This window comes from Hemitrygon akajei, chromosome 3, assembly GCF_048418815.1.
Source record: "Hemitrygon akajei chromosome 3, sHemAka1.3, whole genome shotgun sequence".
In the NCBI taxonomy this organism is placed as follows: Eukaryota; Metazoa; Chordata; class Chondrichthyes; order Myliobatiformes; family Dasyatidae; genus Hemitrygon; species Hemitrygon akajei.
The window spans coordinates 88,208,398-88,224,372 of NC_133126.1; the positions used below are offsets into that span (position 1 = coordinate 88,208,398).

At 42.0% G+C, this 15,975-nt stretch overlaps 2 protein-coding genes across 12 annotated transcripts in view; both read right to left on the reverse strand.

The window, feature by feature from the left end:
* Positions 1 to 15,975, reverse strand: part of exd2 (exonuclease 3'-5' domain containing 2) — a 423,296-nt gene that overhangs the window by 134,715 nt on the left and 272,606 nt on the right. The gene's annotated exons all lie outside the window — the stretch shown is intronic.
* The window catches only part of pacs2 (phosphofurin acidic cluster sorting protein 2), a 288,404-nt gene that overhangs the window by 49,652 nt on the left and 222,777 nt on the right, over positions 1 to 15,975 (reverse strand). For all 11 annotated transcript variants that reach the window (XM_073040292.1, XM_073040291.1, XM_073040290.1 and 8 more), the window contains 2 exons: positions 15,468 to 15,572; positions 13,480 to 13,586 (listed from right to left, as the gene is read on the reverse strand). In XM_073040292.1, coding sequence (XP_072896393.1) covers positions 13,480 to 13,586; positions 15,468 to 15,572 — 212 coding nt within the window. The remainder of the gene's footprint in view (positions 1 to 13,479; positions 13,587 to 15,467; positions 15,573 to 15,975) is intronic.

Consider the following 15,975-nt stretch of genomic DNA (forward strand, 5'->3'; position numbering starts at 1 on the left):
GGAGAGGTTCCAGTGGATTAGAGGATAGCCAATGTTGTTCCACTGTTTAAAACGGTTCCAAGCAAAAGAAAACAAGAAATTATAGGCCGATGAGTCTGACATCAGTTGTGGGAAAGTTATTGGAAGGTATTCGAAGAAACCAGTTATCTTAGTATTTGAATAGACATGGTCTGATTAAGTATAGTCAGCAGGGCTTTGTGCTTGGTAGGTCACGTCTAACCAATCTTAAAGAGCTTTTTGAGGAGGTTTTACCAGGAAAGTTGATGAAGACAAGGCAGTGGATGTTGTCTACGTGGACTTTAGCAAAGTACCCCATGGGAAGTTGGCCAAATAAGTTCAGTCACTTGGCATTCTAGATAAGGTAGCAAATTGGATTAAATATTGGCTTTGTGGGAGGAGCCAGAGACTGGCAGTAGAGGGTTGCCTCTCTGAATGGAGGCCTGTGACTAGTGGAGTGCTACAGGGATCAGTGCTGGGTGTGTTGTTGTTTGTCATCCATATCAATGATCCGGATGATAATGTGGTTAATTTGATTAGCTGGTTTGCAGATGACACTAAGATAGGGGTAGAGTGGACAGTGAGGAAGGCTATCACAGCATGCAGAGGAAACGGTACCAGCTGGAAAAATGGGCTAAAAAATGGCCAATGGAAATCAATGTAGACAAATGTGAGGTTTTGCACTTTGGTAGGACTAACCAGGGTAGGTCTTATACAATGAATGGTAGAGCACTGAGGAGTATGGTAGAACAAAGGGATCTGGGAATATAGGTCCTTGATTCTTTGAAAGTGGCGTCACAGGTAGATAGAGTCATAAAGAAAGCATTTGGCACAGTGGCCTTCATAGATTAATGTATTGAGTACAGGAGGTAGGATGTTGTGTTGAAGTTGTAGAAGACATTGGTGAGGCCTAATTTGGAGTATTGTGTGCAATTCTGGTCACCTGTCTTCAGGAAAGATGGAAACAAGGTTGAACAAGTACAGAAAAAATTTACAAGGATGTGCCAGGTCTGGAGGATCTGAGTTATAAAGAAAGGTTGAATGGGTTAGGACTGTATTCTTCAGAATGTGGACGATGAAGAGGAGATACATTAAGGTATACAAAATTATGAGCGGTATAGATAGAGTTAATGCAAGCAAGCTTTTTCCACTGAGGTTGAGTGGGATTACAAACAGAGGTAATTGGTTAAAGGAGAAAGGTGAGAAGTTTAAGGGCAACATGAGGGGAAATTTCTCCACTTAGAAGGTCGTGGGAGTATGGAATGAGCGGCCAGCACAATTGGTGCATGCGAGCTAGATTTCAAGATTTAAGTGAAGTCTGAATAGGTACAAGGATAGTCGGGATATAGAGGGCTATGGCCTGATGTAAGTTGTTAGGAGTAGACAGTTTAAATCATTTTGGCATGGACTAGATTGCCAAAGGGCCTGTTTCTGTGTTGTACTTCTCTATGATTCTATGAAGAGCCACTGGAATGAGTCTATTGATTGCTGTCTTATCCTGTATAGATAATATTGTGCTCCACATAGATTTCTGGGGAGCAACATACATAAAATGCTGGAGGAACTCAGCAGGTCAGACCACATTTATGGAGATGAATAAACAATCAATGTTTTAGGCCAAAACTGTTTATTCCTTTCCACAGATGCTGCCTGACCTGCTGAGTTAGAACACTAGTACAGCACAGTAACAAGCCCTTCAGCTCACAAAGTTGTGCCAAACCACTTAAATTAGTAATCAAACTGCCATCCAAACTAGTCTCTTCTGCCTACACAATGCCCATATCCTTCCATTTTCCTTATATTTATGAGCCTACCTAAAATTCACTTGTCTCTAATGTATCTGCCACCACTCCAGCAACACATTCCAAGCACACATCACTCCCTGTGTAAAAAAACAAGTCCCTCACATCTCCTTTGAATTTATCCTCTCTCACCTTAAATGGATGTCATCAGGTATTAGACATTTCAACCCTAGGAAAAACATATTGTCTGCTCTATCTATGCCTCCCATAATCTTATAAACCTCTATCAGATCTCCCCTCAGCTTCCGCAACTCCAGAGAAAATAATTCAGGTTTGTCCAACCTCTCATTACAGCACGTGCCCTCTAATCCAGGCAGAATCCCGGTAAACGTCTTCTACACGCCCTCCTTCCTATAATGGGGTGACCAGAATTGAATGCATACTCCAGATAAAGCCTAACTAGAGTTTTATAAAGCTGCAACATAACTTCCAGACTTTTGAACTCAATGCCACAAGTAATAGAGGCAAGCATGACATATGCCTTCTTAGCCACCCTATCAACTTGTGTAGCACTTTCAGGAAGCTATGAACTTCAATCCCAAGATCCCTCAGTACATCAACACTGTTCAGGGCCTTGTCCTTAACGGTGTACTATTTCTTTACATTTGACCTATCAAGGTCAAACATTTCACATTTGGCTGCGTTAAACTCCATCTGTCATTTCTCTGCCCCTACCTATAACTGATCTATGTCCCGCTGTGTTCTTTACCAGTCTTCTAGACTATGCACAACACTACCAATCATTGTAACATCACTAAACTTACTAACCCACCCATCTCCATTTTCAGGTCATCGATAGATAGTACATCACAAACAGCAGAGGTCCCAGTACGATCCCTGTAGAACACCACTTATCACAGACCAGACTTATCACAGAATATCACAGAACACAGACTTATCACAGGATAGGGGAATCAAGGGATATGGGGACAAGGCAGGAACCGGGTATTGATAATAGATGATCAGCCATGATCTCAGAATGGCGGTGCAGGCTCGAAGGGCCAATGGTCTACTTCTGCACCTATTGTCTATTGTCTATTGTTCTCTTACCTTGCCAACCATGTCCTTCCTTCTGACCGGAACATACCTGTCTTGTACTCTTGGTCTTCAAACACCCTCCATATGTTAGGAGTGGACTTGCACAAAAACAGCTGTTCCCAATTAACTCTCCCTAGTTCCTACCTGATGCTCTTGTATTTTTCCCTGCTCTAATTTAATATTCTCCCACAAAGTCCAAGCAATATGCTTAAGCAGCCTCGGTGCAGGGCTGCCTGTGGTGGAAAGGAAGGGGAATGTCCTTTGCCCACAGGAGGCAAGGAGGCCATCCAGAGAAACTAGTGGCAAGGGTTCACCGAGGAGATAAATCACTGCAACCAAACATCAAAGACCTGACAACAGTGCATCAAAAAAAATCAAAGATCTTATACATTTTACACAGTATTTAAAAGTTATACATTTTTAAATACCATGTTGCAAAGCTATTTTAAATCTCACTCACTGTCAGTAATTCAACATGAATGCAGATTCTGGACACCTGCCACTCAAGCACAGCTGTGAGGTCCAGACCACCTCCATCAACCCACTCCATAAGGGAAATGGCAAAGTCCATATTTTGGGCAGCAGCAACTGAGAAATGTAGCTGAAACTATTGACAATCATTGAATCATGGCACTCTAATCCTGCTTCTTATAGCTCATATTTCCTTCTGATTTATAGCCTGTACATGGTGTAAGCATGCCACTCTTACCAGCCCAATGCACTCCAAACCCTAGACAATGGGCTCTTCAAGTTTTCTATTAAGTTCAACTGAACTAATGGTATGCCAGCCAAAATACAGCAAAGCTGAAAACACACTAAATGCTCCATTTAACAATGCTTACCCATCAATGCAGATATACAGTGACACAATGTAACTTAGAGGTCAACTGATGATGAGAGGCATTGATCGTGTGGATAGTCAGAAGCTTTTTCCAAGAGCTGAAATGGTTGCCACAAGAGGACACAGGTTTAAGGTGCTGGGGAGTAGGTACAGAGGAGATGACAGGGATAAGTTTTTGACTCAAAGGGTGGTGAGCGCGTGGAATGAGCTGCCAGCAACGGTGGTGGAGGCGGATACAATAGGGTCTTTTATGAGACATTTAGATAGGTACATGGAGCTTAGTAAAACAGAGGGCTATAGGTAAACCTAGTAATTTCTAAGGTAGGGACATGTTCGCCACAACTTTGTGGGCCGAAGGGCCTGTATTGCGCTGTAGGTTTTCTATGTTTCTATGTTTAGAGACAGAGAGAGACAGGGTAGAATATTAGATTCTGCAATTTAACAGCCCCTCTTTGTTCCTCAATTCTAACCAAACAGATTTTGCCTCCAAACTATCACTTGCATTATTGCTATAACTGTATCAATTCCCTGTGGTTTATCTGCCTGCCTGGGCACAAACTAGGACTATCACACTTTATCAGAGTGCGGTGACAGCATGCACTCAAGCAACACACGACAGACCCAATCACATAATTCAGCCTAATATTTTAGTACATCAGTGAAGGGCAGCTGCACCATTATATCAGCAAGTCTTACCACTATCCACCATAAAAGGAGGATACAAATAAAGACCATATAACTTCCTCACCAATATTTACCCTACACCACCAAAACACTCATTTGGTCATTGTTGCTAGTCGAAGCTTGCTGTATGCAAGATATGTGGTTACACCTACAGTGCCTTGAAAAGGTATTCAGTCCCCACAACTATTTCCACATTTTGCTATCCCATTTTCTAAACTTAAAATATATTGAAATAGGATTATTTAAGCTTTAAGCTAATCTATGAAACATTGTGCATAAACCAAACAAAAATTCCAAAAGATGTCAAAGATTTATTAAAATTGAAAAAAAAATTGTGGGACTGAAAAAGTATTCATCCCCTTTGTAATAACTATCCTAACATTCCTCAGGTTCAATATACTGTATTACCTTACCAACTCATCGAATTTGCTGATGCAGAAAATTGATCAAAATAGGGTCTTTTAAGAGGCTCCTGGTTAGGTACATGGAGCTTAGAAAAATCGAGGGCTATGGATAACCCTAGGTAATTTTTAAAGTAAGTACATGTTCGGCACAGCTTTGTGGGCTGTAGGGCCTGTATTCTGCTTAGGTTTTCTATGCTTCTATGTTTCTATGTTAGCTGTTTTCAAAGAATTCATAAGAATAAGTACCCCTCTCTTTGTAAGGTCCAACACACTAAACCAAAATGAAGCCAAAAGTCAGGGAAATAATAAAAAAAAACACAAATATGGGGAAGAGTAGCATTCCATTTCAAAGGCACTGAACATGCCTTGGAGCTCAGTATAGTCCAGCATGAAAAGTAGTAGAATATGAAACCACGCCACATTGCCTAGGTCAGGCCGCCCCTCTAAACTTAGTCACAGGAGAAGAATGGCTATTGTAAGTGAGGCTGCTGAGACGCCAACAATCATAGTGAGTGATTTGCAGAAGTCAGTGGCTACAACTGGAGATAAAGTTCTCTAAGGCCTTGAACAAAAAGAATATCTATGAGTGGCAAGGAAGAAGCCTTGTCCTAAAAAATGTATACTCTTACCTGTAAAAAATTTGCAAAGCTTCACATTGAAGATAATGTAAAAATGTGTGAGAAGGCCTTTAGTTGGATGAGACTAAAGTGGGACTTTTTTGGCCTCAACACTATGTGATACATGTGATGTACATTTAATGCTGGGCATCAGCTAGGTAACAGCATCCCTACTGTAGAGTATGGAGGATGTAGCATAAGACCAAGAGATAAAGGAGCAGAATTAGGCCATTTCATCATGACTGATCCATTTTTCCTCTTAGCCCCAATCTTCTGCCTTCCCCCCTTAAGCAATCAAGAATCTGTCAACCTCTGCGTTAAATATACGTAAAGACTTGGCCTCCACAGCCACTTGTGGTAACGAATTCCAGATTCACCACTTTCTAGCTAAAGAAATTCCTCTTCATCTCCATTCTAAATGGTTACTCCTCTATTCTGAGGCTGTGTCATCCAGTCTTAGACTCACCCACCATAGGAAACATCCTTTCCACATCCATTTGATCAAGGCCTTTCACCATTCGATAGGTTTCATTTAGGACACCCCTCATTCTTCGGAATTCTAAGCCAGGGTGCCATCAAACGCTCTTCATATGCCAAGACGTTCAATCCTGGAATCATTTTCATGATCCTCCTTTGAACCCTCTCCAGTGTCTGCACTTCCTTTCTAAGATAAGAGGTCCAAAACTGCTCACAATACTCCAAGTGAGGCCTCACCAGTGCTTTATAAAGCCTCAACATTACATCCTTGCTTTTATATTCTAGTGCTTTTGAAATGAAGCCACTGCTTTCTCTATGCTAGTATCTTTCCTGTAATACCATGGCTCTTACCTTGTTAAGCAGCCTCATGAGTGGCATTTTATCAAAGTCTCCTGAAAATCCAAGAACACAAGATCAACCGATTCTCCTTTGTCAATCCCACTTGTTATTTCTTCAAAGAATTCTAACAGATTTTTCAAACAGGATTTTCCCTTGAGGAAACCATGCTGACTATGGTCTATTTTATCATGTGCCTCAAAGTACCCCAAAACCACATCCTTAACAATCAACTCCAACATTTTCCGAACCACTGAGGTCACACTAACTGGCCTATTGTTTCTGTTCTTCCACCTCTCTCCTTTCCTGAAGAGAGGAGTGACATTTGCAATTTTCCAGTCTTCAAAAACCATTCCAGAATCAAGTGATTCCTGAAAGATCGTTACTAATGGGTATAGGAACTGTGGTGTACAAAAGGCTGTTGAAAATCTAGTCAAGAAGAAAAACTTATGAAAGTTTCAAAAACCTAGGTAATGATAGAGATCGAGAAGATTATAAGGCTAGCAGGAAGGAGCTTAAGAATGAAATTAGAAAAACCAGAAGGGGCCATGAGAAGGCCTTGGCGAGCAGGATTAAAGAAAACCCCAAGGCATTCTACAAGTATGTGAAGAGCAAGAGGATAAAATGTGACAGAATAGGACCAATCAAGTGTGACAGTGTAAAAGTGTATATGGAACCGGAAATACTTTGCTTCAGTATTCACTATGGAAAAGGTTCTTGGCGATTGTAGGGATGACTTACAGCAGAAAGAAAAGCTTGGGCATGTAAACATTAAGAAAGAGGATGTGCTGGAGCTTTTGGAAAGCATCAAGTTAGATAAGTCACCAGGACTGGACGAGATGTACCCCAGGCTACTGTGGGAGGCAAGGGAGGAGATTGCTGAGCCTCTGGCGATGATCTTTGCATCACCAATGGGGACGGGAGAGATTCCGGAGGATTGGCGGGTTGCGGATGTTGTTCCTTTATTCAAGAAAGGGAGTAGAGATAGCCCAAGAAATTATAGACCAGTGAGTCTTACTTCAGTGGCTGGTAAGTTGATAGGGAAGATCCTGAGAGGCAGAATTTCTGAACATTTGGAGAGGCATAATATGATTAAGAATAGTCAGCATGGCTTTGTCAAAGGCAGGTCATGCCTTAGGAGCCTGACTGAATTTTCTGAGGATGTGGCTAAACACATTGATGAAGGAAGAGCAGTAGATGTAGTGTATATGGATTTCAGCAAGGCACTTGATAAGGTACCCCATGCAAGGCTTATTAAGAAAGTAAGGAGGCATGGGGTCCAAGGGGACCATGCTTTGTGGATCCAGAATTGGTTTTCCCGCAGAAGGCAAAGAGTGGTTGTAGATGGGTCATATTCTGCAAGGAGGTTGGTGACCAGTGGTGTGCTTCAGCGATCGTGCTGGGACCCCTTCTCTTTGTGGTTTTTATAAATTATCTGGATCAGGAAGTGGAGGGATGGGTTAGTAAATTTATTGATGACACAAAGGTTGGGGGTGTTGTGGATAGTGTGGAGGTTACAGCGGCACACTGATATGATGCAAAATTGGGCTGAGAAGTGGCAGGTGGAGTACAACCCAGATAACTGTGAGGAGGTTCATTCTGGTAGATCAAATATGATGGCAGAATACAGTATTAATGGTAAGACTCTTTGCAGTGTGGAGGATCAGAGGGATGTTGGGGTCCAAGGCCAAAGGTGCTCAAAGCTGCTGCGCAGGTTGACTCTGTGGTTAAGAAAGCATACAGTGCATTGGCCTTTATCAACAATGGGATTGAGTTTAAGAGCTGAGAGGTAATGTTACAGCTATATAGGACCCTGGTTAGACCCAGTTGGAGTACTGTGCTCAGTTCTGGTCACCTCACTACAGGAAGGATGTGGAAACTATAGAAAGGGTGCAGAGATTTACAAGGATGTTGCCTGGGTTGGGGAGTATGCCTTATGAAAACAGGTTGAGTGAACTTAGTCTTTTCTCCTTGGAGCAACACAGGATGAGAGGTGACCTGATAGAGGTGTATAAGTTGATGAGAGGCATTGATCATGTAGATAGTCAGAGGCTTTTTCCCAGGGCTGAAATGGCTATCACGAGAGGGCACAGTTTTAAGGTGCTTGAAAGTAGGTACAGAGGAGATGTCAGGGGTAAGTTTTTTTACACAGAGAGTGGCGAATCAGTAGAATGGGCTGCCGGTGGCGGTGGTGGAGGTGGATATGATAGGGTCTTTTAAGAGACTCCTTATAGGTACATGGAGCTTAGAAAAATAGAGGACTTTGATGGGTAACCCTAGGTAATTTCTAAAGTAAGTACATGTTCGGCACAGCATTGTGGGCTGAAGGGCCTGTATGGTGCTGTAGTTTTTCTATATTTCTAATAGCTCCAAATCTCTTTCAGAACCCTGGGGTGTACACCATCTGGTCCAGGAGACTTATCTATGTTCAGACCTTCCAGTTCCCCAAGAACCCCCTTTTGTAATTTGTAGACCACATCCCACTCAACGGCATCTAAACTTGTATACTGAATATTGAGGGGAACGGCCACGTAGTCAGTGCAGAGTACGCCTGTGGCTGTTCCCCTCAGTAATAAATATATAACTTTAGATGTCGTTGAGCACAGTCAGCGCAGAGTACACCTGTTTCCCTTTCTTTTCCTGACATTCACCCAGTTACCTGTCTCCTGCAACCTAGGGGTGACTATCTCCCTGTACCTCCTATCTATCACCTCCTCATTCTCCCCTATGAATTGAAGGTCATCAAGCTGCAACTCCAGTTCCTTAATAAGTTTTCTCAGGAGCTGCAGCTCAATGCACCTAGTGCAGATGTGTTTATCCAGGAGACTGGAGGTCTTCCAGACTTCCTACACCACACCCCCATGATCGAACATCTCTGGCAAAACCTCAAGATCGCTGTCCACCATCATTAACCAACTAACCTGGCACAGCTCGGGTAACTTTGCACGGAGGAATGGACAAATCTTGCTCCAATCCATTGTGCAAAGCAAATAGAACACATCACAGTAACAGAACATTCAGTCCATAATGTTGTGCCAAGCCAACTAAATAAAAAAAACAAACACTAATCCCTTCTACCTACACTATGTCCATATTCCCTCCATCTTCCTTACATCCATGTGCTATCCAAGCATCTCTTAAAGCCTCTAATGTATTTGCATCTCCTACCATACCAGGCATCCATGACTCTATAAGTAAAAAACTTACCCCTCACATCCCCTTTAAACCTACCTCCCATTCACCTTCAATGCATGCCCTCTGGTATTAGACATTTCAACCCTGGGAAACAGATACCCTCTACTCACTCCATCTTATAGGCATCCATTAGTCTTGAGAGAGCATGGATTTGCACCTTGGGAAGTTTCCAGAGCACAGGCCTGGGCAGGGTTATATGGGAGACTGGCAGTTGCCCATCCTGCAAGTCTCCTCTCTCCATGCCACGGATGTTGTCCAAGGGAAGAGCAAGGGCCAATACGGTGTCCTCGCAGAGCAATGTGTGGTTAAGTGCCTTGCTCAAAGACACAGCATGCTGCCTTAACTGAGGCTCAAACTAATGACCTTCAGATCACTAGACCAACGCCTTAACCACTTGGCCACGCACCTACACTCTATCTATGCCTCTCATAATCTTATAAACTCCTATCAGATGTCCCCTCGACCTCCAGAGAAAACAACCCAAGTATATTCAGCATCTTGTGATAACAAATGGCCTCTAAACCAGGCAACACCTTGGTAAACCTCTTCTGTACCCTCTACAAAGCCTCAACATCCTTTCTATAATGGGGTGACTGAAACTGTATGCAATACTCCAGAAGTGGCCTAACCAGAGTTTTATAAAGTTGCAACATAACCTCCTGACTTTTGAACTCAATGCCTTGACTAATAAGAGCAAGCATTCCATAAGCCTTCTTGACCACCTTATCAACCCATGTAGCCACTTTCAAGGAGCTGTGAACTTGGATCCCAAGATCTCTCTGCTCAGCAACACTGTTAAGGATCTTGTCATTATCGGTGTACTATCTCCTTGCATTTTCCCTACCAAGGTCCAACACCTCACATTTATCTGGGTTAAATTCTATCTGCCATTTCTCTGCCCATATCTGCAACTGATCTATATCGTACTGTATTTTTTGCCAGTCTTCTACAATATCCAGAACTCCATCAATCTTGATATCATCCGCAAACATACTAACAAACTTATTTTCATCCTTGTCATTTATATACATCACAAATCGCAGAGATTCCAACTCAGATTCCTGCAGAATACCACTGATTACAGACCTCCAGCTCGAATAAATCTCTGTCTATGCGCAAGCCAGCTCTAAATCCAAACAGCCAATTCACTGTGAACACCGTGCATCTTAATCTTCCGGATTAACTTCCCCTGAGGGATTTCGTCAAACACCTTACGAAAATTCATGTAGGCAACAGACACTGCCCTGCGCTCATCAATTGTCATCTTGTCAAAAAACTCCATCAAATTGGTAAGGTACACTCAATGCCATGCCAAAATTTTCTCCAGCAGTTTCCCTACAACTGATGTGAGACTCACCGGCCTATAGTTCCCAGGGCTTTCCCTTGTTCTCTTCTTAAATAGAGGTACAGCATCAGCATGTGGCTAGAGAGGACCCGAAGATACTGGGCCCAGCAATCTCGTCTCTTGTCTTGTTCAATAACCTGGGGTAAATTCCATCAGGCCCTGGAGACTTATCCACCTTAATAATAATTAGGATGCCTCCTAATTCGGGCATTTAGAGGACAAGGAGAGGCCCTGTCAGCCACGTGTGCAAGAAATACATTCTGCTGCAGCTTCTTACAGACAACATTAGGGAACCGGAACTTGATGAATTCCAGATCATTCAAGAGGCTGTGGGGTTGATTGACAGGGGATACAAAGAGATCGCTACAACGAGGTTGAAGGGCACTTACTTGTAATCATCAGGAGAGAGAAAGGGAATAGGCAGCCAGTGCAGGGTAACACTCAGTTACAAGTATATTGTTTTGGATGCTGTTGGGGGGGGGTTACCTAGCTGAGGAAAGCTGCAGCAGTCAGGTCTCTGTACTGAGTCTGGTTGTATGGCTCAGAAGAGAAAGGGGCAAGATGAGGCGAACAGTACTGATAGGGTATTCACTGGTTAGGGAATAGGCAGGAAATTTTGTAGACTAGAACAAGATAGCGGGTACATTGGCTCCCAGGAGCCAGGGCCAGGGACATCTTGGATCGAGTCTGTAATACTGATCCATATCAGTACCAATGACAGAGGCAGGAACAGCAACAGGGTTTTGCAGAGTGATTTGAGGGAGTTAGATGCTAAGTTAAAGATCATGAACTTCAGGGTGGTGATCTCAGGATTGCTATCCATGCCACATGTGAAGGAGGGAAGAAATAGGGAGGTAATACATGTGACGCGTGAGGAGTGAGATGGTGCAGGAGGGAGGGCTTCAAATTTTTGGATCGTTGGACTCTCTTCTGGGGAAAGTGAGATCTGTACAAATGGTATGATTTGCACCTGGGAAGGGAACCAATATCCTTGTTGGGGGTGGGAACAAGAATGCCAGTGCAGCTAGTGGAGATGTTGTGAATTAAGAAGATAAGAAGCCTATATACAAAGACAGGAATCAAAAGGTTGAGCAGTGACCTTTCATATTCTTCAACCTACAGGCTCCTGAACCAACATGAACAACTTCACTCACCTTAATTCTAAATGGATTCCACAACTTTCAAAGACTATATAACTCACTTTTTCCAATGTTATTAATTACAAATTAATTAATTTTTTTGTATTTACGCAGTTTTTCTTCTTCTGCACATCAGTTGTTTGTCTTTTGGTGTAATTCTTCATTGATTCTATTATATTTATTTGTTCTACTGTGAATCTCAGGGTAGTATTTGATTAACAATTTGAATTTTGAGCATGGTGGAACTAATGTTCTGATTTGTTTCTAGTTCAATGCAAGGAATATTGTAGGAAAGGCAGGTGAGCTTAGAGTAGGGATCAGCGCATGGAATTATGATACTGTAGCCAAAAGTGAGACTTGGTTGCAGGAGCAGAATTGGCAGCTCATTGTTCCAGGGTTCCATTGTTTTTAGCATAATAGAGCAGGAGAAATTAAAACGGGAGGGATGCCATTACAAGTCAGGAAAAATGTCTCAGCCGTCCTCAGACAGGACAGACTGGAGAGCCAGCCTACTGAAGCTATATGGGTGGAACTGAGGTAAGTGAAAGGGATGACCATGTTAATGGAATTATAGTATAGACTGCCCAACAGTCAGCAGAATTTAGAAGAGCAATTGTGTAGAGAAACTGCAGACTGTTGCAAGAAAAAGAAGGTTGTGATAGTAGGTGATTTCCAACTTTCCACATATCGACTAGGACTCTGTTTGTCAAATGTGTACAAAGTTTCCTTAATTAATATACAAGTGACCCAACTAGAGAGGGTGTGAAACTGGAACTGTTTAGGGAAGGTCTGCTCGATCCCCTATTCAGTGACAAAAGTGTGTGCAGGAAAACACTTTTGATCTAGTGATCATAATTCCATTAATTTCAAAATAATTATAGAAGAGGATAGGACTGGTCCTCGGGTTGAGATTCTAAAATGAAGAAAAGCCAACTTTGATGGCAGGTGTGGATTGGGATAGGATGTTTTCTGACAAAAGGATACTTGGCAAGTGGAGGCATTCAAAATGAAGTTTTAATAGTACAGAGCTTTTATGTTCATTTTCAATTACAATTAATTTTGCATTACATGCTTGTGACAAAATCCTTTGACCCAGAGACAGCAGTTTCATTAGCTAATCAAACAAGCCAGTGACAGTTATAAGGACTAACTCTGACAATTCCTCATTGGGAAGGAGGCGTGTCTATATTGCTCTAAACCCAGTTAAATACAGTCAGTATTAGTAGATAGTCTGGTGTAGCCTTCAACCTATAACCTTTTCTAGGTAAAGGTTTAGAAAAACGTAAAAGGAGAATGTAAAATTGAATTATAATAACAGATATATGGAGGGTTTCAAAGCTACAAATGTAAAATGCCATAAAGGTATTGTTTTGAAAATACATGCTTTTTTCCTAGAGCTATGCATTTGAAACTTCATGTTCACTTCTGCAACAGCAGAAATTTATTCAACCCAGCCTCACTCTAATCAACTGTACTTGCTTCAAATTCATCTTTAGATGGGCGAATAAGTTCTTCAACAGTCACAAGTATACAAATACCTGTATAATAACTCATATGCAAAATTATGATCAATAATCATGATAACAAAGAAAAATTCAACTCACAAGCGTTGTATCCTGGAGACAATAGTTGTGAATGCTGCCTGTATATCAGCAGAAGAACACGTGCACACAATAGGGAGGTTGTGTTTCTGCAGTAACTCTGAGACGTACTGTAAGGCAGTAAAGTATCATTAAGCAGAAATCCTATACTCTCATCACATTTCACAGTCTGGCAGTTCTAATCTGGACACTTCTTTGGTAGCATCAAGGTGGAGCTAATGAAAATACAACTACTTCAGACGGAATGTGAAGAAAAGTTTCTTTCCACATTTACCAACAGCTATTAGAATTGGCCATCCGTTATTCATTTAGAAACTTTTAGAAAACACACCACACATGTAGGGTTACATTTCAATATTCACAGTTAATTATACGGTGTGGGAGTGGGAGTGTGGGAGGCCAGACAAGATAAGCAATTCATTTGCAGGTTTTCATGAAGGACAGAAGAGAACCAGTTATGATACTGCAATAATCCAGTAGCATTCATGACAATTTTAAATCAGGTTACAGTCAATAAAGTTTTTTGAAGATGTTATAGCCAGGGGTGGTAATAGGGACAAGCACCCACTACCTATTAAATTCTCCCAATGGCATGTGTTTCAATAGCCTCTGACAACCAAGTCCAGCTCTTGGCCTTCACGTGTGCTGCTTCTACTGACCGAAGGGGTGAAGGTGGGTCACTGGCGCCTTAAGACTAGTCATTTAGGGTAGATGGGCTCATCAGAATTGGTTGGCAACTCATGTAGGAGAAGGAAAACCTCTGCTGCTCTGCAGTTACGCTGCTCATGCGAAGGCTTTGGGAGTAAATCCTGAAGGGAAAATCCAGAGATGGAGTCCTGAAGACAGTCCTACACTGAGTTCAATGATGACTAGCAACTCCTGCAATGCTGCTGGTACGAAATTGTATCAGTTTCTGCCGTTCCTTCGGATTCATCGGATGCATGGAGAAGGGGAGCCTGCCGCATGGGCAACAACTTGCTCTCCATGTTGTACTACCCAGGCTTGCATATCTATACAGTTAGGACACAACATCCATGGTCGACTGTGGCCTGGATCTTTTTTCTATAACTTAATACAGTAGTCACACTAGGAAAGCGCAAAAAAATTAAACCAAGCCTGTTCATATGGCTAATAGACAAGCTCAACACCTGTGTCCCACAAAGACAAAGGAAGTCTTGTGTTCAATCTCCTAATTGGACAGCGTTCTTTGGATTCAGGAAAAAAATAGAATGATGATCCTGATTATAATTCAATATTCCACGCTGGAAGGTATGCAGAAAACTAGGGGATTTGGCACTCAACTGAGTAGTAGTCTGTAGTCAGATTTCTCCCCAACACCTGCAGCTAAGGCATACAAATAGAGGCGATGGCTTGGACAAGATGCTGGAGGGAATTGTCCGCCAAAGGACTCACTGTGTTCAGGGAAGAAAATTAATGCACTGCCAGCATAAATTAGTATAGAGGCAGTAAGTTGGCAGATTGCTCATTCCAATGGGACTGAACAGGACATTGATTATATCAAGACAGACATGCCATTTTAAGTCTCAAAAGTCACTAAATTGGAAATAGATTGACCTTTCTCTATCTAAAGATAAAACCTGGCATTTAAACAGTGGCTTTCATTTCCTCAGAACATCCCAAAGCACTTCACTGCCGATGGAGATGTTCTGAAATCCTGCACAGTGATGATGTATGAAACATGGTAATCAACCACACAGAGTGATCTGCTGGACACTGCAGTTTAATAAATGCCTAGATCAGCAGCCCATGGTGTTAGCTGAGGATAAATATCAGCCATGAGACTGAGAGCACTTGTGTCATCTTTAAGTAGCATTGCAAAGACATTTTCACAAGTGATCCAATTGAGCAGACAAGCATCTCATTTAACAGACACCAACACTGACAAAGCAGCACGCTCACTTAGCTGTTAGGAAGTACAGGAAGCATACTGTAAAATGCAGCTGAAGCATACTCTCCAAATTGGTACGTACCTGTCCCTGCCAGTCTGATGTATTGATCAAAATTATGTTTTCTGGCAACTGCTCATCTGAAATTAGGATGTGATTTAACTGGTCATAAACTGTTTTCCGAGGGATCTGAAGCACAAACAGAGAACGCAAAGATTGTAATACAAAAACTGAAAAACAAGCACACTTTCAGTCCGATTTAACCAGAGTGAGACAAAACCATGCCATTATCCAGGTTCCTGGGAATGGTTGGCAGCTATGATGTTTCACAAGTAATTATTTAATACACTCAGGAAGGTCACAAATTTGTTAACATTGAAATGTGCCAATCAATCCTCTGAGACCATTCAACCACTCAATGGGATGTCTGATTAGTGTCACAACTTTATTCATTTATGCCAGCATTATATACTTCTGCATACTTGACAGCAAAAAAAAACACTCACCACGTTCATTAGTTCTACTACCCACCTACACAAGGGGCAATTTCCAGTAGCCAATAGACTTATTCACCTGCATATATGTAGGCAAT